The sequence below is a fragment of the Myxocyprinus asiaticus genome, chromosome 33 (genome assembly GCF_019703515.2).
Source record: "Myxocyprinus asiaticus isolate MX2 ecotype Aquarium Trade chromosome 33, UBuf_Myxa_2, whole genome shotgun sequence".
Lineage (NCBI taxonomy): Eukaryota > Metazoa > Chordata > Actinopteri > Cypriniformes > Catostomidae > Myxocyprinus > Myxocyprinus asiaticus.
Genome location: NC_059376.1, coordinates 27,561,362 through 27,583,612, shown reverse-complemented (window position 1 = coordinate 27,583,612; position 22,251 = coordinate 27,561,362). Strand labels below are relative to the sequence as shown.

The 22,251-nt window shown below is 37.4% G+C and overlaps 1 protein-coding gene across 1 annotated transcript; it reads right to left on the bottom strand.

Annotated features, from left to right (window-relative positions):
* Positions 1–2,821: 2,821 nt before the first annotated feature.
* On the bottom strand, positions 2,822–19,307 carry LOC127424625 (probable G-protein coupled receptor 173). Its single transcript, XM_051669979.1, has 3 exons — positions 18,578–19,307; positions 18,290–18,490; positions 2,822–8,733 (listed from the first exon to the last, which is right to left on the bottom strand). Exon 3 carries the CDS (start codon positions 8,488–8,490, stop codon positions 7,327–7,329), a length of 1,164 nt encoding a protein of 387 aa, XP_051525939.1. The 5' UTR covers positions 8,491–8,733; positions 18,290–18,490; positions 18,578–19,307; the 3' UTR covers positions 2,822–7,326.
* Between the last annotated feature and the right edge of the window lie 2,944 nt (positions 19,308–22,251).

Below are 22,251 nucleotides of genomic sequence, written 5' to 3'. Positions count from 1 at the left end.
TAATTCACAGATACGGTAACAGAATGTAAGGCATACACGTATTTGTAATCCTCAAAAGTTCGGCAAGGATAGTGAATAAACATAAAATAGACTGTGAGGTTGCCAAATGATCAGAAACAGGTAAAAATGTCTTTAGATTTCTGTTGATTTTGTGTCAGAATTTGAAGACAGTTGATAGAAAGGGTTTTTCGGTTTACACATTATAGCTATCTTTGTCTATTGTTTGGGGGGGTCTTACACTATTACCTATATTTACATTATTTGTTTCATATTTGGCAGGTCAGATTTTCTGAACTTTCTGTGAGATCTCAGGTGAATATTTAATACAAGGACAAAAGTGGTCAAAATCAATGGTGACCAAAACTTTGAAGTTCCAAAAAGCACAAAGGTAGTATAAAAGGAATCCATAACTCCATGTCTATTGACACAGTCCAACTGGTTTTGAATGAGAAAAAATAAAATATAACTTTCTTTTACTGTACATCTTGGGATCGCAGTCGCTAGGCACAATCATGATTTTAAGCTTGATTTCACTTAGTGCTGACACATGCGCAGAGCACTAGTTGGCTAAGAATGTGTAGTCGAGCTTGAGATCATGATTGCAAAGGAGAATGCTGATATAATGATTTATAGTGAAAAAGGGGTTCTATTTTGGTCCGTTGTCACCCAAAACTGATTATATTGCTTTAGAAGACATATATTTAACCATTGGACTCATATGGATTACTTATATGCTACCTTTATGTGCTTTTTAGAGATTCAAAGTTTTGGTCACCTACTACTTGCATTGTATGGACCTACAGAACTGAGAACTAAAAATGTTCATTTATGTTATGCAGAAGAAAGAAAGTCTACACATACACATCTGGGATGGCATGAGAGTGAGTAAATTATTTTTGGGTAAACAACTCCTTTAATTTGCCAGTCGTTAACTGTGGGTGAATTGCAAACCAGAATTTACTGGTTTAAAAATAGCTTCAGGCTATGAATATGAGAGAAGGCTGTGGTAGAACCATTCATGTATCCTATAGAGTCAGCTGGCCTTGCCTGATCTCTGGCCTGAATCCCCAGCTAGGGACAGACAGTCAGCTCAGCTTTAACATCAAATGAGGATGTCAGATTCCTCCAGGCCAGCACCTTTAGTTTTTATTACTGCACATTTATCAACACAAATTTTTTTATACCCCTTTTTTAATCTATAAACTATTCATAGCATCTCTGTATGTTGCTCTTTCAGTCTACCATGCTATGTTTCTTTTTGAGGTGAGTGGTTGTCTTTATTGGATGAGTGGATTTGCTGTGGATCAGACCTCTCCAAGCACAGACTGGCAAACATTATCAGTTGACCTCACACAAATGGCCTGAGCATCTAACCAAGGCCAGTCTCACACTGGGTGGACTTATGTTCATCTACCACTTAAAGCTAATCACTTCACTGTTGATCTCAAATGGAACATATCGGTCAAGTTCAGATTGCAATATGTGAGGTGGATAATGCAAAATCCAGCCAACCTGGTTCAGTGTTTACTTTTAGATAAATATACGCAAACTGACTTGTACAGTATACCCATAAAGGACAACCTACACTGAAAAACTGTAGTGCTGTGGATGTGAAAATTGAATCTAAATGCATAAAAACAAGTTCTTATCAGTTTTTATGTGGCATCTAAACTTAAAATCAAAAGCACACACTGTTTTCTTTATTCATCAGCAGATTGTGTAATAACCCCAATGCTCAATCTTTTGACCCCATCATTTTGTCTGAAGCCATAGGAAATCTCTCCTGTTTATAGATAAGTGCTGCTCTGACGCATTTAAGCCAACTCAATTTGGCCTTCCTGCAGTGTAGCATCAGCTATAAATTTCAGGAAGATTAAGATCAAATGTAAATTCTTAAACCAAGTGTGTGAACTTCAGTATGAAAAAGGTTATGAACATAATGACAAAAGAAGAATGACACAAAAATATGATTTCATAGACATGAATTATAACAGTGCTGTTGTATCACTATTTATTGTTTACCCCAAAAATAAAAATTCGGTCATAATTTTCTCATCTCATATTTTTCCAGACCCATATGACTTTTTTTTTTCTTCTCATGCAGAACACAAAGGAATGTTTGAATGAATATTCCAGTCTATCTCTTTAAAACAATGGTGTTTGTTAGTGACTGAAATCTAAAAAAAAAAAAAAAAAAAAAAAAAGAAAAAGGGCCTAAAAGTATAACAGAAGTCAAGATATTTGATGAAAAATTGCTTACATTTCTGGTTGCTTCTCACCAAAAATATGTCTTCAGAAAATTTGAAATTTGTTGCACAAGTCGCATGGACTACATTTATTATACTTTTGGGGCTTTTTAAGCTTCCGAGTGAAGCACTATCCACTGCCATTGTATTTAATAGATTGACCCTGAAAAATTTTTTTTGTGTGTTCTGCTTAAGAAAGAAAGAAAGTCATAAAGGTTTGGAACAACATGAGATGAAGGTGAGTAAAATATGACATTATTTTAATTTCTGGGTGAACTATCTCTTTAAGTTCTTAATTCATAATTTTACTCAGCCAGAGCCCTTCTTTTTACATTGTGCATTTTTTTTTTTTTTTTTTTTTTTTTTTTGGGAATAGTTTGTCAGAACAAAGATAGGTAAAGTTTTGCTATAGAACTGAGAATACAAGAGAAAATGCATTATTTTATATAAAAAAAGCATTATAATTCCATTTGGAAGAAAATTACATTTCTTCCAAATACTCAAATTTACCATCATAAGAACGCAACATTGACAGACAAAAATGCAACAAAAGTAAACTTTTATTGTTATGTTGGAAAAAAAATCCTGTTGATTTACAGATCAAGATATCTGAAAGTGGCCTCATGTTTTCTCTCTCAGTTTTGTTTTGTTTTCGCTTTACCCCCTTCATACATCATGCATTCACAAATCAACTACTCCTGAGTTGCTCAACTAAAACTTCAATATGGACAGAATTTTGGTGGATCGATGCTGTCTATTGCTCTGAAAATATATAATTGTATGAGTTTGTGCAGCTCGTCATTTCTAGAAGTGATTTTGTGAAAGTTTTTGCATACATTCATGTTATTTTTTTATTTTTTATTTAAATCAAATGTTTGCTAAAGTAAATGAAATCGTCCAACAGTTTTAGTCATCTTAATACCAGGTCCATTGTTAAAAATAATTAACTTAGTTTTAACTACAAGGTATAAGGGAGCTTTCAGAAGTATTTTTATGCATGTCTTCTCAGTCTGAATGGTACAGTAACTCCACAAATGGTAACTCCATAAATGTTTTCTGATGTCACATTTGCATCATTCAGATGAAGACAAATTAATCTTTGAGAAAATATATAAATGTGTTTAACAATATTGCAAAGTTGCTTTTAAAAATGGATGTCATGGATTGACCTCAATACATCTATTACATCAGCATAATTAAAATGGCGATATTTTCATGTGCAATTTCATTTTTAAATGTTTTCTACTTAAATATATGGGATAGTTTGTGCACAAAATGTATTCTGTAGTTTTCTAAATTGTAAAAAAAAGAGTGTTCAGGATAAAAAAGAATGATCAATTACAGGCTCAACAATAATCATTGCATTTGCGTTTAAAATCTGATGAATAATCTGAATATCAGCATTTGTTCACCAGATATATTTGCATAAAAATTATTCATTTATCTTCAGCAATCGTTGTAACACTGGGATTGCCAAACAGTGTGTGATAACTATTCCATCTGTAGCTATGTTATTAAAAAAATGAAGCAGCCAGTGTTTTCATGTAGTGATTGTTTACAGTATCCCAAGATATGGTAAACAAGATTTAAACACTCCATTAAAAGTAAAATGCTCCAGATGTATATATATATTGTGACAGTATATTCATTCTGGGCTATTTAGTTTGGTTAGGAACAACAAATGTAATGGTTATGACTTTAAAGGGATAGTTCACCCATAAATGAAAAAATTCTGTCATCATCTACTCACTGTCATGTTGTTCTTTCTTCTGTGGAACATAAAGGGATATGTTAGACAGACTGTTAGCTTCAATCACCACTTCAATCTGCTAGCCTTCATCCACTTTCATATGGAAAAAAGATGCAAAGAAAGTGAATGGTGACTGAGCCTGACATTCTGTCTAACATCTCCTTTTGTGTTCCATGTAAGAAAGAAAGTCATATGGGTTTGGAACAAAATGAGGGTGATTAAATGATGACATAAATTTCATTTGGGGGGGGATGGGGAGTATGCCTTCACTGTAAGTTTGAGCCATAGCATGGTTTTCCATGTTGACTTTAACCAACACTATCTCCTATTTAAGGCTCAGCTCTTTGTATTGTCAGTAATATTCTTTACAGTTTTAAAAATTTTAGTTGATCAACTACAGGAGTGGTTCCCATCAGATGGTTTATCTGACCTTTCATGTTTGCTCACTCGTAATGAGCACACAGTTCCATCGACACACTCATACTCATCATTGTAAACACACACACACACCCACCACACACACACACACACACACACAAACACATGCGTGGTAAAAAGATGACGATCAAGGGTCGTAACCCCACCCTTCACTCCACCCCCCATTTGAAGTTAGTGCATTGTCCATATAATAAACATGAAATTACACAAGGTTCACAGTTATTTTACAAAAGATAAGATGCCTGAAGCAACTAAAAATGTTCTACCAGGCATTTTTGCTCATTACAAAATCACATCCTTTGCACCCGATCCCATCACTAACCCAAACAATTTCCTATGCACATGTGAATACACAATACCCGAACCTTCATTCATATATTGGCCCCCACCCCACACCCCTCCCAAAGACAATAAGAGGAAAAAGTCTCAAAGTAATCCTTAAGAATCCAAGAAGATCCTTTTAATCCCATGGAAAATCAATTTTGTCTCTCTGTGTCACGTTTTTTTTTTTTTTCTTAAATTCAAGTCTCTCCAGAGAACTGTGCAAAATTGGACACTCCAGTGTGTCAGAATTTGCAAATTTGTAATCAGTAACCCCGCTGATGCTGGCATCTTCTCACCCACAACCCGCAGGCTTGTCCTCTGATAATCCACATATACACAGTGTTGTGTTTGCCCCAGCATATGTTTCAGTAGCATTTATTGGTGTCTTTAGAAGCATACAGCTTTCAAATCATTCTTGCATTGGTAACATCAAACCTTGGTAATGGAGTAAGGCATAAAATGCAGATAACAGAAAGAATTATTCTTTTTCTGTTGATCATAGATGTTCTGCTGCTATTCTGTTTTGCTTTGTTCTTGCATTGACAGGTTTCAGAAATGAAAGTCTGATCACACCTACCAATCCCATGCCTAACCTACAGACAGATGTTGTATGTTTTTGCCCCCTTTAACATTCAAATATTACAATCTCCATTGGTCAGTATTCCGATTCAAGTCAAAATATGCAAGAGAAATAAAGTCACTGGATCAATGATTACTTGTGTGCAAGTTGTGTGCAAAATATTAAGGGAAATTCTTTGACACGTCAACCAATTTGCTCCTAATGAGATGGAATACTTGTAAAGTAAATTGAAACATTCCTCTAATAGCTTACATGTTGTTCTAATCACAAACACATTCATAATTTCATTACAAGAATAATTAAGAATTTAATGTCTTAAAATAAGATTTTTGTTGTTTGATTTATGCTTCAAGAGTTATGAGGTGAACAGGAGGCAAAATTCTACATGTATTTTGTCATGCTGCAATCCAGCACAAACTTTAATTTCCTTGTTGCCACCTGATCAACTTCTTATTTCCAGGAAATCCATTCATCCTATACTAGTCTGTAATGCATCGTAAATGCAAAGAAATCCCTCTACTGCAATCTACCAGGCATGACTATGTGAAAGGATTAATTAATTCCTCTCAAAGATATTTCGATATGTAGGCTAAACCACATTTTAAAATAGTTGAAATTTTGTATTGATTTGATATGCTAGTAAACTTTCATTCAAGTAATTTCAAGAAGCAAAAGACTATGTAATCTCTCCTCTACAATGTCTTCTGAATCATTTGGAAGGATAAAAGATCAGTTAGTTTAACCAACGTAGATTGTTATCTGATAAGTTTATTCGCTCATTCACTTAAAATCTCCACTCCTCAAAATCTAAGCTTGCATTCAAATGTTGTCTCCATATTAAAAGACCAATTACAGCAAAGTACTATTGTCTTATTTATTTATTTTATATATTTACTTTTCTTGGTTTAAATATCAAAGGCCTGGTCACATATTCAGAACCAGTTCTGAACATGATAAGGACATGAGTTATTTTGTGCAATGCAATGAAATCTTTATCATAAAAAACAATTGAGACAAATAAATAAACACAATAAATTGCAGCAAAAATGTCATTAAAGTCACTCAGGAAAGAGCACCTGCAAACCTGAATAGGCATCATTTCACAAAGATTCATGTTTCAGTCAGCTCCTCTCATCTCCATTTGAATCAATTAAGAGAGGAACAAGCTTCATTTTTCATGGAAGTTTCTCTGTTGTTTTTTATACATACTGTGTTTCTATGATCATTCCTACCTGACAGGAAAACAGGAAGGATCCAGTCCAAACAATTAGCATAAATTGTAGAAACTTTGTCTTTTTGTCAGCCCCCATTGATTACCATTCCTATATAGGCTTATACTTGTCTCATGGCACGCTTTCTTAAAAATAGTTTAATCTCAAGTTTGTTTTGCCCTTAAAGATAAGGTAATATACATGCACATTGAGTATTTTTGAATTGTTAGTTCAAATAATACAAATTATTCGGCCAAGAGTGCAGCTGTTCACAAGGCATGGATAATTTTTTTTGCAAATCTTTGTTCGAGGCCCTCAGGTTCCTTATAAACCATCAGAGATACTGAGCCAAATTTAATGTTTGTAGGGTTTAGTCTTAAGAAACCATTTGATACAGCAGTCATACATTCACAATAAAATATACCAAATACCAGATAAATTCTGAAGGGCAAGATTTGTCATGTTTTTACCACCCTAACGCAACCCAATGGAAAACATGTGGTTCTTCAAATCTGTTTAGAGTTGATTTACCATATCACATATTAGCATAGAGCTCATTTTCCTCTTAAAATTACTATAAGGTGAAGTAGATGCTTATTCCTTAACATCCACCATTTTAAAACATCTTAAACTGAATCAAAGGCCACAACAGCTCTTTAAGTTCATCTATGACCTCCTAAACCCCTCCCGAGGCTGTCCACTCTCCAATCATCTAGAAGATAAAGAATGAAAGAAAAAAACAAAACAAAAAATAAAAAACAATATAAATGATCATCTTCACATTACACAATAAGGCTCACGGGGCATTTGAGGTGGAGTTCTACAACAGGGAGGCAGGTGGGCCACCAAGCCCTTCTTCAGGTCTTTGTTGAGGAAAAAGCAGATGATAGGGTTCACGCCTGCCTGGGCGAAACTCATCCACACGGTGGTGGACAAATACCGGAGTGGGATGGTGCACGCCTTCACAAAGACACGCCAATAACAGGCCACAATGTATGGGGACCAGAGCACCAGGAAAAATAAGGTAATGACATAGAACATCCTGCCAAGCTGCTTCTCGGCCTTAAACTCCTCCATGCCTAGCAGCCGTCTGTTCTGGTTGTGCAAGTTCTGCCTGATGCCCAGTAAAGTGGGAGGCATTGGACCACGGCCAAAGCCTGCTATCCAGTTTGCGGCTGCCTGGCCTGTGGCTCCAGGCCCGTGAAAGGTCCAGTTTTGGCTGATGGCTGGAACCATCTGGACCGGCTTCATCTTCCGGTGCTTGTATTCAAACAGCAGGAGCTTCATGTAGACCACATGAGTGGCCAGGATTAGCACAGCCAGCATCAGCATGAAGCCTAACGTATCATTGGCCTTGAAATAGCGATGCTCAAAGATGCACTGGTCCTCTTCACGGATAAACTTGTAGGTGCCCACGTCGAAGACGGGTGGGAACGCCATGGCAACCGACAGTGTCCAGACCATACAGACCACCGCAACACAGGTCCAGAAGGTCATTCGCTTAGAGTAGAATCGGTGGTGGGCGATGGCCATGTAACGTGTGACGCTAATGCAGAACAGCATAAAGGCAGCATGGAAGCAGAAGAGTACAGCCATGAAGGCCACCACCTTGCAGCTGAGCACGCTATAAGTCCAAGCAGAGCCGTTCTTGATGGATACCAGCACGAAGGGAAAGCAGACCGCCGAACGAATGGTGTCGGCAAGGCAGAGGTCCAGAAGAAAGTAGTAAGGTGCCTTGTGAAGCGCTCGGTCCCGTAGCACCAGCAGAGACACCACTAAGTTGCCTACCAGGCTGATGCAGATGATCAGCCCCAAAAGGACAAGTTTAACATAGGTAGACACAGCAGAGGAAGACGCTCCACCCATCATGCCACCTGTAGTAGACACTATGGCTGCCAAAGGGTTTCCAGGCCCATCGCTGCTCGCATTTCCGTTGGCCATCTCTTTTGCTGCTTTGATTGCACGCCTCTGCCTTCTCCTCCAAAACCAACTCCTCCTTTTCCCCCACTTCCTCCACTCTCTCCTCCACCTCCGCCTCCTCCGGCTGAGCTGTCCTCCGTCCTCGTGGTTGCCTTTTGTTGTTGTCTCAAATAGAAGGAGAGAAGCTTGATCTGCATTGCCCCATTTTGCACGCTTCTCTTTGGAACTTCCCTTCAAAGGTACCACCTCTCTTGGCCTCCACTCCTATAAATAAAACGAAACAAAACATTTGTTGCAGTTTTTCCCCCCAAAAGCATTGCTGGTTCTTACAGTTCACAGAACAGGGTTGGGAGGGTTACTTTAAATGTTTTCCAATACAGATTAAAGAATACATGCTGTAAAATTTAATTTGTGACATATCCGTTACATTACTCCAGGTTAGCGACGTAATCTTCAGACTACTTCTTCATCACAGATTTACATTGCAAGTTAATTATTAGTGAAAAAAAAACAAAACACTTTTATTACAAACACATTCTCTGAAAAAAGCTTAAATATCTTATGCAGTCTTTTTTCTGAAACAAGTTATTTATATTTATATTGTTTTAGGGATTTGTATTTACAGAAAAAAAAAAAATCATCAAGTATAGGATTTTTGCTGTACATCTTTGCCCTAATATCAAAGGTCTTATTAGAGAGAGAGAAAAAAGATCTAACATGGATTTTCTTGATATAATTTAATTGTGCCTGATAACAGGTGCATGTAAAAGGGCTAGAAATAGCACTTTAACTTAACATGACAATTTACAGAAGATTAACTATTTCTGCTGCTCCAAACTTCAAAAACCCACAGTGTACACAGCTACATCTTTTGCTGATCTTATATGGATTCTCTTTATTAACCTCCACTGGTCCACTGGTCACCATTCATCGCACCTACAGAGCTGACATTTTATTCTAAAAATCTTCATTTGTGTTCTGCAGAAGACAGAAAGTCATACACTTCTGGGATGGCATGAGGGTGAGTAAATGATAAGAGAATTGTCATTTTTGGGTGAACTAACCCTAAGAAAGTGTTTCAACACTGTTCAAATGCTCCTCAGATTACATTATGTATATGGATAAATGTTTTCCAACTGAATAGACTAAATATTATATGAAACAAATGACAATTAAATGCAATGTAATGAAAATATAACAAAATACAGTTACTATTCATTTGTATTTTAAATGTGTTTTCTGCAAACCCTAATATATTTATTCCCAACCATGTCACAAACACAACTGACTTTTGAGAAAAGTATGCAAGCAAGCATATTTGTAAATGCCTGGTAGATTTTTAGGTCAGGTACAGTAAAGTAGCAGGTAGCATGATATCGATTCATGATAAAAGAGCTTATTCTCAAAACCACTACAGCTTTTTTTTTTTTTTTTTTTTTTTAACCATGCTGCTTTTTCTTGCAAATTAAAAAGTTGTAAAACTCTTGTAGCACATAGGACACATTTTCTGTTTAGGCAAAAAACACATACTGCAAGAAACATAACATCAAATGGCTGTTGCTGAATTACATTTTTAAGTATAGAACCACTGGAATTATTCATTTATTTACCATGTCCAGTGGACACTGGTGACTCAGTGTGGAGATACAGACATTTTCCGTATTTTGACAGGAAAATGACTTGTTTCAAACAGAGTCCTAGCCTTCTGACACCACATCAATCTAAATGTTTGGTGGTTAAAAAATAAAGCAAAGTAATTCTGCCTAAATATCACTGTCATTTTTGACCAATTCAAAAGTCATTATAGGATGAGTCAAAGGCTTATTTTCTCTTTAAAAGAGATTTGTTTGTAGTTGTCTTTCATCCACAATGTGCAAGAAAGGTAAATCACCTTTTAAATATTAGTGTTTTACGATTAAAAGTATACTCCTTTGTATTTTTATTTCTTCATTTATCTTTCATAATTACACTGTACATTTTAACATTAGTAAAATGCACAATAGTGTCATAATTTATACAGTGATGTTTTAAATAAAAATGTTTAACCTTATAATTATTTTGCAGGTAATTGAGTCACCATGAGTGTCCCATTAGGGTTGTTTTAGACACCAAACGCCTCACCTTGAAAGTAGACGAGAGGCGGCTGCAGTCAGGGGAGTAGTAAAATAAGGGCTGTCATGTCGGACAGTTCTCACTTCTCGTAGTGGATCAGCCACCAACAAGATCAAAGGCAGATACTGCGTGATTTGCGTTTATGTGCTTTGTTGCTAAAAAAAAGTGAATTTAAATTCTGTTGCTTTTAAATGAAAATGATTATGATGAACAAAGTCACACAATGTACCTGTTATTTAAGTCTTTTTCATCCATTTTTAGTTTAATAAAGACATAATTTAGATATTTTAGAAATATAATAACGGTCACATATCCCATACAGAGATTGAGTTTTTTTTCCCATACTTGCTCATCTCAAATGAGCCTAAAGTTTAGTGGATGAACACCTTTGCCAGTCCCTAAATTTCAATTCAGAATAAACTGATTCACAACATAGGGAGCAACGGAGCGAGATAAGATGCACCCCAAGTGTCTTTTTCAAAAACACATATTCGTTCACTAATGTGTTTATAGCCACTCAAGTGACGTGAAAAATGATTGGAATAAACAACAGAAGTATGACAGACAGTGCATTAAATACGAATTCACGTGCATCATGGCGGTGTTTGCAAATGACAGTTTAAAACCTGTGAAATATAACTAATTGACTAATGTCAACTAATATGACACTTTCCAACAGAGGCGTCATGTCCATTCAGACTGAGGGGGCATGTACCCCCTTAGATTTTTGAGCCAAGAGGATTTTGAATGTATTATTTGAAGTTCCAAAAAAGCATTTGTACCTTTGATAAAAATTATTGCATGTAAAAATAAATAAAAAATTGTGGTAGAAATCTTTATTCATATGTCTAAATTCTGTCAGTCCAAGTCCAATCGAGTCACATATTTTCCGCAAGATAAAAGTATTTGAACTTTTTGCGGCTGTCGTGTGTCATTGAGCACACAGACATGACTTTAATCAGCTGACATTTTGCTATTATTTGTCAGTTCCCTTAAGAACAGTCTGATCGATTGTTTCCATATATTTCCATATACAGTGTTGTGACGAGAAGGAGGGCGGGCTAATCAGCCGAGGAGAGGGATAAGTGCAGCAGGATGTGGCAGTTCGAAAGAGAGAGAGCCACATGCAGCTGCCATGTGTGCGTTTGTGTTGTGTGTCTTTTTGTTTCATTAAATATAATTTTGACTGTTCAGCCGGTTCCTGCCTCCTCCTTTCCTATCCTTAACCCTGTTACATTGGTGCAGAAGCCCGGGAAGGAGTCGTCGCTGCTGGCCGCCTGGATGCGGAGGAACGGCCACCATCTGCGAGGGGAGGAGGGGCTCGCTGCCGGCCGCCTGGAGCGGTGGAGCCGCTGCCAGGGGCAGAGGGGCTCCCTACCGGCCGCCAAAACGCGGAGGGGCATGCCATCCACCAGGGGTCAGAGGACTTGCTCCGGTCCGCCCGAGGAGGAGCAGCTGTTATCTGCCAGAATGTGGAGGAGTGATTGAGGACCAGGTGACGGCGTGTCTGGGAACTGGCGAGCAAGTTTTTTCTCTCTCTCCTCTCCCTCTGACTGTCGCTCCGCCTTGCCCTGTCCCTCTCCTCTTTCTAGGTTCTCTTCAAGGTTCACTGGCCTGAGGCAAAGGAGGGAGGAGTGTGATGAGGAGAAGGGCGGGGCCAGGCCATGACTACAATCGGGCTAATTAGCTGAGGAGAGGGATAAGTGCAGCGGGATGTGGCAGTTTGAGAGAGAGTGAGCTACACGCAGCTGCTGTGTGTGCGTTTGTGTTGTGTGTCTTTTTGTTTTATTAAATATTACTTTGACTGTTCAACCGGTTCCCGACTCCTCCTTTCCCATCCTTAACCTTGCTACAAGTGTATAGGCTACTGTTTGGGATTATCATGGGAAGCAAAGACAAGGAATATATTATAAATTGCATAATTATACTGGCTAAATGCAAAGATTTCAAACAAACTTCTTTCACGTTGTCATTATGGGGTATTGTTTGTAGAATTTTGAGGAAAATAATGAATTTAATCCATTTTGGAATAAGGCTGTAACATAACAAAATGTGGAAAAAGTGAAGTGCTGTGAATACTTTCCGGATGCACTGTAATTTATTAGAAAGCCTCGGAATGACATTTATTTTTCACCTTTTTCTCTTTTTTTTTTCCTCCTTTACCATTTATGTTGTTGTCTAATAAGCTTAGTTGAGAATCATCAATCAAGTATTTGGTGCCATGTTTGTTACATATTTGAAACATTTGCTATAAAAAAAGGTTAAAAAAAATTGTGATACTGTTTCCGGTGATTTATACAAAGGGGATAGCTGTAGACAGAGCTCTAAAAAGGGGCGAGAGCTCCAAATCACCAGCAAAGATATAGGCAGCCCCTTACCTAACCCTTTCCCTAACCCTAACCATCTTTGGAGGTGTCGCCCCATTTTGGAGTTGGCACAACCTCCTTTTGGAGTAATCCTGCCCCCTTCTGGAGAAACCACACTCTATTTTGGAAAGTCCATCCCTATTTGGAGATCTCCGGCCTGCAGCTATACCTACTTGAAAAAATAGGTGATAACGCCCCTGCTTACTACCTTAACACCCAATGTTCAAAGCCTGTTTTCCAACTTAAAGGCTCAAACACAAATCAAAAACAAATCAATCCACAGTGCAAAGCCACGTTTTCTATACTCACCTCAAAAGCAATATTTGTTGTGGATGATTATTTTCCACTGTGTGTGTGGGGTATTGAACCACTGATTGACATGATATACTCTTAGAAACAGGCTCAACCATCACATATGTAAGGGATAATCCCGCTTTTTACATGGCTACTTACCAAATAAATAAATGGGCATTAAATACTGATTTGCATTGAAATTATTTAATTAAGTGAGAAGTATTAAATCGCTGAAGAGCTAAAATCCACCTCTGGTTTGTTCTGTTGGTGTTTATTTTGTAAATAATCACTGTCTGACTCCACATTATGCATTTCATTACAAGACCATTTGCCAAATAAATAAACATTGGTTTGAGTTGAAATTATTTTATTAGCATATTTGTAGAGATTGCACAGTGATCCGAGAAGCAGGAAAGATGACTTGCAATACATGGATGAGTGGTCTGATATGTGGATGTGTCGTTGTTACTCCGAGATATCTGACCACTATATGGCACCATTAAGCAATCAGAATTGAGTATTCCAGTGCGCCATGTAATAAGGCAAAGTAACATCTATATATTTATTTTTGTTATTCGGTAGTTTGTCAGCATGTTAGGACACATGTTTCTCAGTGGATTTAGGGTTGTTTGTGCATGTCCTGTAAAGTTTGACTTCTGCCTTCAAGTACCTTTAATAATTTATTTTTTTAAGTTAACTCATTTCACAAAAGTATTTTCGACAATTTAAAAGTACTGTAATTTTATTCATTTTTACATTTTAAAGAAATAAACACATCTAGCTCCTAAAGGTAGAAGTGATTTCAGCAACTAAACATGTTATCTCTAAAGCCATGCACTTCTCATGTTCAGTCACATTTGTAATGTTTAATATAGTACAGCACAATACAATTCTTTGAACAATAAAAAAAATATCATATTAATTTTAATCATAAGTATTAAAACCAATACACTTTAGCGTATACCAATTGTAAATACACTGCATGCAAGTTTTCCAAAATGGTGCCTATTTTGTTTTTGTCCACCATCAGTAAACATTGATCAATCAATAGTCTGTTGAATGGAGTAAGCAGGGCTCCTGTAAGCATCTGCTGTATCACGCTGAGGAACATCTTCTGCTTCCCCCTTAGTTCAGCAGTTTCCAACACATGCTACATGGCATGCCAGAAATTAATATTTCATGGTAATTGCCTCATGGTTGCTAGGCTACAACACAACGCTTGTTATGTCTTGAGTATGGGCATGTGGACTGGGATGTGGGGGCAATGGATTGTGGGGGGGGGGGGGTAGTCTTTTTTGTCTGTCAAGTAAATTTTATTTGTATAGAGCTTTTCATAATATTGTTTCCAAGCATCTTTACGGAGACCCCAGTGAGCAACCCAAAGGTGACTGTGGAAGCGCATTGCAATATATGATTGCAAGGCGAAATATTGTTTAGTTACATAGTATGTGTTATAATATTCACGTTTTCATTTAATAAATTAATTGACAATAATAACAATATGTTAGTAAGGCAATGTTTAAGGATAATAATTAGTTTATACTCTTTGAAATCTGTCCTTAATTGACTGCAGAGATGCAGACACCCTTCACTATCTGGCTGGGATATGTTATATGTATTGAGGGTATTATGTGAGACGAAGTCATGTACAGCTGCCAAACGAACACTTCTCCCCTGCTGTGGTGTAGCAAAGACAGCTAGCATTATCCGATTGCCTCATTGTGAAAGAGCATTGACCCATGAATACAGGTGTATACCTTCACCCACTGTGGTGATATTGGCAGCACTTATAGAGCCATTAGTGCTAGCCCTCACTGGCTAACGACCTCTGGTATACAGTGAGCTACTGTATAAGAAGACGCCTTAGCTGATGACAAAGTCGCTGAGTACCTCAGTCCAACAGGAGACAGAACTCTGCCGACCCATTGTTTTAGAGCTGAAACGCTATTTCACTTGTGTCACAGCAGTTACAGCTGCTTGTTGCTAGGCTACAGGGTCCTTCTGTCGGTGTATGTCTTTTTAAGCCTGAATGCAACTCAGATTTGTATGTATTGAGATGAGGTAGGCAGGCAAGTGTCACTCATGAGACATGATCAGCCAGAATGAAGATTAAAGTGAGTCCTGAAACTGATATGTTTAACTGTAGTCTCTGTTTACTGTGACAACCTGTTTATAAATTGAAAAGTATTATATCATTGCAAGGTGTATTTTGAATCAGCAGTTTCACTTTGATTCTCTTTCAGAAATGAGCTTTTACAGGAATCATTCACCAAAAATAAAAATTCTGTCATCAGTCACTCACCCTCATGTGCCTCCAAACCCACATAACTTACATTTCCCCCTGGAACACAAAAGACGATGTTAGGAAGAATGCTAGCCCCAGTCACAATTCACTTTCATTGATTTTTTTCTCTCCATACAATGATAGTGAATGGTGACAGAGGCTAACATTCTGCCTAAGATCTCCTTTTTTGTTTTACTCAAAAAAGAAAGTAATATGGGTTTGGAACGACATGACAGTGAGTAAACGATAACAGAATTGTAGTTTTAGGGTGAACTTTCATTATTGTTATCATTGAGAAGATTTTTGCTGTTGTAGCAACTGAAGACTATGCTTTTAAAAGATCTGCTGAATGATGCAAATAGAGAACAGTCTTTTTTACTGCATGAAGCACTTAATAAAAAAAGAGTACGTTGGACATCTCGGCCTACAATCCCTACTTTGTGGAGGAATGAGAGTGAGTTTCATTTATTCCATTTGGACTGTAATAGAGAACAGAGTACATATTGTTAGATGGAAATAAACTGATGATGATAAGATAAACAAACTACAGATGAATATTTCCAAAACCTCTGTTTAAAGAGACAATTTAAGGACTTTATTTAGATTGTTTTAAGGGATAGTTAACCCAAAACTGAAAATTCTGACTTTTTTTTCTTCTCCAGATCACAAACGAAGATTTTTAGAAGAATATCTCAGCTCTGTAGGTCCATAAAATGCAAGTGAATGGTGGCCAGACCTTTGAAGCTCCAAAAGGGTGAGAACATACCAAAATATAACTCCTTTTTGACTATAAATCTTTACAGCATTCTCCTTGGTGATCATGAGTGTAATTGAGCTTGAAATCATGATTGTGCCTAGAGATTGCAATGGCAAGATGTACAGTGAAAAAGGAGTTGCATTTTGTCTGTTCTCACCCAAAACTGACTGGCTCACTTCAGTAGACATGGATTAAACCACTGGAGTCTTTAATGTTGCCTTTATCTGCTTTTTGGAGCTTCAAAGTCCTAGCCACTATTCACTTGCATTGAAACACAGAGCTGAAATATTCTTCAAAAAATCTTTGTCTGTGTTCTACAGAAGGTAGTTCACAGTGGGTGAACTATCCTTTTAAGGACAAGATCTAAACAAAGGATATCCAAAAAGTCAAACACAGGTGCATTTAAAATATGTTGTTTAGTCACTGGTGAAGGTGTTTTCTGAAATGGTTTCATCATGAATTTTGATGCTAAAGCATTTGTCATTTGAATAGAACTTTCATTTAAAACCTAAGTAAAATAACCTACAACATATAGCCTATATCCTAGAACTTTGCGTGCACATACAAATATCAAAGGCTGAATGAATATGACAATTGAACCTGAATTCCAAATGCTTAGTCACATTTTTCTTTTGAAAATGTGTAGTAATTCAATGACCTGGTTTAGGAACTGGGAGCGCATTAACATTTTCATGGGCCATGGACAAAACTTTTCAATCTGCAGGTTTTATCAATTTGGTGTGAAAACTTCTATTTCACTTTCCCACCGAGTGTAATATGCATATATATTTAGCTCTGTAAAATAAATCTTTGGATGTGTCATTCAGGTCAACCTACATAATGTGAAAGTTCAGTTTTCAAACTCTAGGAAGAGAGACACGTGTTCCAGTGAGGGTGGATGAAAAGTTCACTTACTTAATGAAACAGAATTGACCCTCCTCCACCAAATACTTTGATGTGTAAGGAGCCTACCCAGATATTCAGCATTTAAAATATAACTCCTAATGAATTTAACTGTACATGTACACAGTTATCATCCCTGGGTTACCATTGTGCTATTAATGACTCTATCATATTTGCCTCCAGAGGTTTGATGTGCACTAAGAGGCTAAATTGAATATCTCGCATTAGTAGTGAGAAGGCCTTCGATCGCGCTGGGAGGAGTCAGATGTAAAGGGAGCTGGTTGGAGGCTGAAGGTTGGATAGCAACAGCAGTGAATATCGAAACCGTGGGCTCGGTGGGAGGAGGCGACGCGGAATTCACCAACCAAACGAGCCTAAATCATTTCGACTCTCTCACACCTATTGTTTTGAAACGACGCCTAGCTTTTAACAAAATGTTTCTTCGCATCTTCATCTTTATTTGTGTTGGCCTAACGGTCTGCGCGTGATGATGCGACATAACGGCGCTTGTATTGTCCAGTTTGCGACCGATGGTTCTTCCGTTACGCATTGGAAAGAACGCGAAAATAATGTATTACTTAGATCCAGTGACGTGACCAGCACAGCCAATGCCAGTGCACCTAATACACCAATGACCTGTCAGAGCGCATATGACAGTCCCAGACTGATTTTTCGTTATGTAGTACTCGTGGGTACAATTTACATATTCATAGATTTACTAAACATTGTGGCCTACATGGATAACATTGGGTGTGATGGGAAAAAGCGCCTATGCCTCTCTCTGTCTTATTATTCCGCGCGCGCTGGTGTGGTGTGTGTGTGTGTGTGTGTGTGTGTGTGTGCGCGCGCTTGTGTTTGCATGATGGACAATTAAATAACAAGTGAAAAAAACAGGCCTGCATTTCACTTTAGTAGCTACATAGGGTGCGTCACGACGAGAGCCATGGATGCATGTTTTATTTATTTATTTAGGCTATTTATTTATTTAAAGAATGTTCAAATTGACATAAGCACTTGTACGCCCTCAAATTAGAGTAAATTATTATCCCCTAAAATAAACATTAAAGTAGCCTATTGGAGAGTCATATATGATGGAGCTCTTACCTAGAATGCTCGATCTTCCTCCAGACAATGGATCTTGTGGCGACTGTATGCCTTAACGGGAGCTTGTTGCAAATAAATAAAAATAATAATAAAATAAAAACACACAAAAATAAGGTGGGGAATTTTTCCCCCGACCCGACACAACGCGTTCAAGGAATCGCACATGAATCCAGATTGTAATCCAAGATGAACCTCGACGTCCTTTACAAACAACAGAGAGTGAAAAAAATAATTAATGAATTAATTAATACAGGGAATGGTCACGTCTGGGGGAAAAAGAAACAAGACCTCTTTCCACGTAAAGTCTTTTTGTCGAACGGTCTGAACCTTATGCCACGTTCTGGTTTCTTACGTACATAGGCTACAGGTTTTAAAAAACCAAAAATATCGTTTCCTCTTTTTTCGTGTGCATGTCATGTCTTCGGGTTTTCCATAAAGCTAGGCCAAGCCTTAGCAGTATATTCCCATGACACTGTGACTAAATCAAACACAGTTCACTGGCAAAAATGACTCTATTTATACTCTGTTTTGGGGTCTTGAGGTTCTTGGGGACCTGAGACACAGCGTCAGTGTCATTATCTCGTGCGCCGATTTATATTTGTAAATAACGATTGGCATGCGCTACAGGACAAGACGCCTTTCCCCAATCTTCATTTTCTTGCTGAAATCTCGACTGAAGCCAAATATATTTTCCCACACGCCACACCGATACACATCTTATCTTCGACGGGAATAAATCCAGTTTATCGAGCATCATCCCTCGATATATCCAGTGGCATCAACGTTGTCCTCTCACTTAGTGTAGTCATTTTATGTGCAGACATGTACACTACATGCAAGCGCCCTGTATATTTAAAATGCATGAGCCTGGTACGGTCTGTGATGCAAGGCGGAAAAAGATGAATCACAAATCATATATGGCAGTCAATCCCGATTCTTCGCACGGGAATTCGCCATGACTGTCAGTATCCTGTTGCCATCACTGAAATAAGAACGTACGAAAAATGTACTAAATGAAATGGGCTTCTCTGCGATGGTGAATTGGATACAGCGGCTCCTGTCTCTGCGCTCCAGCCTTGTTATCCCTGGATCGGATCCCTCCGGAAACGTCTCGGGATTTTTCGGCAGCCTCATTGATGCTGCTATCCCCACCATAGTAGCATAATGTGCTGCACTAAAGTCCATGGACGATTTTACGTAGACAAACCACAACCTTCTCTCTATTTTAAAGAACATAAATAGACAATTCTAGATGGCCTTGTTTTATTGTTCAAAATTCATATGCTTTTGGGTCTTTGGCCCATTTTTGATTGAAGCGAGTAAGGTTATAAGCCAGCTCACCCAATAAGCCCTTGGTGTGTGAGTGTTTAATCTATCTGTAACTTCCAGGTAAAACGATGTGTTGTCTCTGTGTGTGACAGCAATCTACTCTGTGCCCTCATGCCTGGCCAAACAGCTGCCTGAACTGCTGGAAGCCACAGGAACAGATGGCTTTACACAAGAAAGGGAAAAGCGTGACAGACCAACCTGAGGACACACAATCAGTCACCATAAAGGAATGAAAAGTTATTTTTTCTTATTTGATGTTTTGTGTGTGTGCACAAAATGGTAAATATAAGGTTTAAATAAGTTATTTAGAGAGATGAATGCCAATGTATGTGATGCACATTGACTGACATTGCTGTTACATCCTCTGCTGTTGTACCCCACATTAGTGGAGGATAAAGTGTTAAAGGGATAGTTCACACAAAAATGAAAATTCTCTCATCATTTACTCACACCCATGCCATCCCATATATTATGACTTCTGCTGAACTCAAATGAAGATTTTAAGAAGAAATTTTCAGCTCTGTAGGTCCTCACAATGCAAGTGAATGGGTGCCAAAATTTGGAAGCTCCAAAATGCACATTAAGGCAGCATAAAAGTAATCCATAAGACTCCAGTGGTTAAATCCATGTCTTAAGAAGCGATATATTAGGTTTGGGTGAGAAACAGTTCAATATTTAAGTTCTTCTTCTTTTGTCTTTGGTTATTTGCATTCTTTGTGCACATCACCCCCTACTGGTCAGGGAGGAGAATTTATGGTAAAAACTGACTTAAATACTGATCTGTTTCTGACCCACAACTACCATATCTCCTCAGAGGACATGGATTAAACCAACGTAGTCTTATGAATTACTTTTATTCTTTATGTGCATTTTGGCACCCATTCACTTACATTGTGAGGACCTACAAAAATTAAATATTCTTCTAAAAAAATTTGTTTGTGTTCTGCAGAAGAAAGAAAGTAATACACATCTGGGATGGCATGAGAGTGAGTAAAGTTTTGAGAGAATTTTCATTTTTGGGTGAACTATACCTTTAATAACAGGATAGTATAAATTCAGTCAAACTTTGCTACCTCACAGAGCATGTCTACATTTTCTAATAACTTTCTTGTATTGTTTGGTATATCATCATAACCTATTGATTATCGATAATGCTCTCAATAATAATTTTTCCATCATTTCTTTGGTTTGCACCCAGCAACATGTTTGACAGTAGGCTGGGAGTAAAGGCACTTTGTGTTCAGTTGTGCCTTCTAGTGGACAGAATTTGATATGCTTGACGAGACTGGTAAACTAAGCTCAGTCTAAACACAGGCTGACTCCTTTTATTCCAAAGCAAAGACAGATTGTTTGCTCTTTATAGTATTCTCAATCACAGTAAAACACTGTTTTGTTTTTTTTCCCTAAATATTGTCATTTTGTTCCGACACAAATTTTTTTACAATTATGTTACCAAAAATAATTTCATAATTTCAACATTCTTATTATTTCAGTATTTATAATTTAAATTTCTTTAGATATTTCTTTACATATCTACATTTTTTATTTAATGAACACTCTTTTTCTAGTAGCACGATGACCGATTCCTGTCTTGCTTGACAGCACAGAGGGATGGTCCATAGAGACTGACTGACTTTTCCTCTCAAATCAATTGCTTTATCTCAGAGGCCAGTGCAAGGGCGGATAAAGTTTGTATGCATGTGATTCATAGTCTATGCAAGTGGCTCAAAAGGTTTATAACAAATTATTACTATCCATTCTATTTCTCCTTCTGCATCTCCATCCCTCACCCCTATGCATCTTATTATTTCAGTACAGGGCCCATATATTTTTAACAAGACTCATTGTTTGCTAAGGTACATCAATATAAGAAAAATATATTAAGCTTATAATCATACAATTTGTCAAATGATTATGTCAAATGATAGATTTATTTGAGATAAGTGTGTGTTCCATTTCTCAATTAGAAAGACTGTTTGTCTGTCGTTCCAGTGAAAGTGTTTATCTGTACAGAATTGATGGGATCATGTGACTGACGACGATGATGACTGATGGGCTTTCAGAGGAAGTCAGAATGCAGCTTATCAGAAATCGGAACATAACATGTTTGACATTTTGCCAACCACAAAAATAAGAATTCTCATCAAAACAAACTGTGAAAGCGAACATTGCTATTTGCTCTCATGAGGACAGTCCCATTTATGTAAATTTCTTTTTTTTGTGATTGAAGTAGCCCTTTCAGGGGTTGTTGCTTATTGCTTTAAATATAGGCCAACTTTATGTATGTTCATTTTGAAATAGACAAGTTGATTCATCTTTTTTGCAGTCTGCCTTTCGATTTCAGTTACATAGACCTTAAACTAATATTACATGAAAACATCCTAATACTTCATAGGCAGTACTAGGTAGTAACTGATCGCATGTAACCTGTATTACATAATCAGATTATGAAATTATGAAAAAACTTGTAATTGAATTAGATTACATTTTAAAATACTCATTATCAGAGTACAGTTACTTTCTTATGGATTACATGATTTCATGTTAATTAGGCAACTGCGGCAAATTGTTTTTTTAATGGAATTTTTTCTCTTTTTTTTTTCTCCTCTTTTTCTCCCCAGTTTGGAATGTCC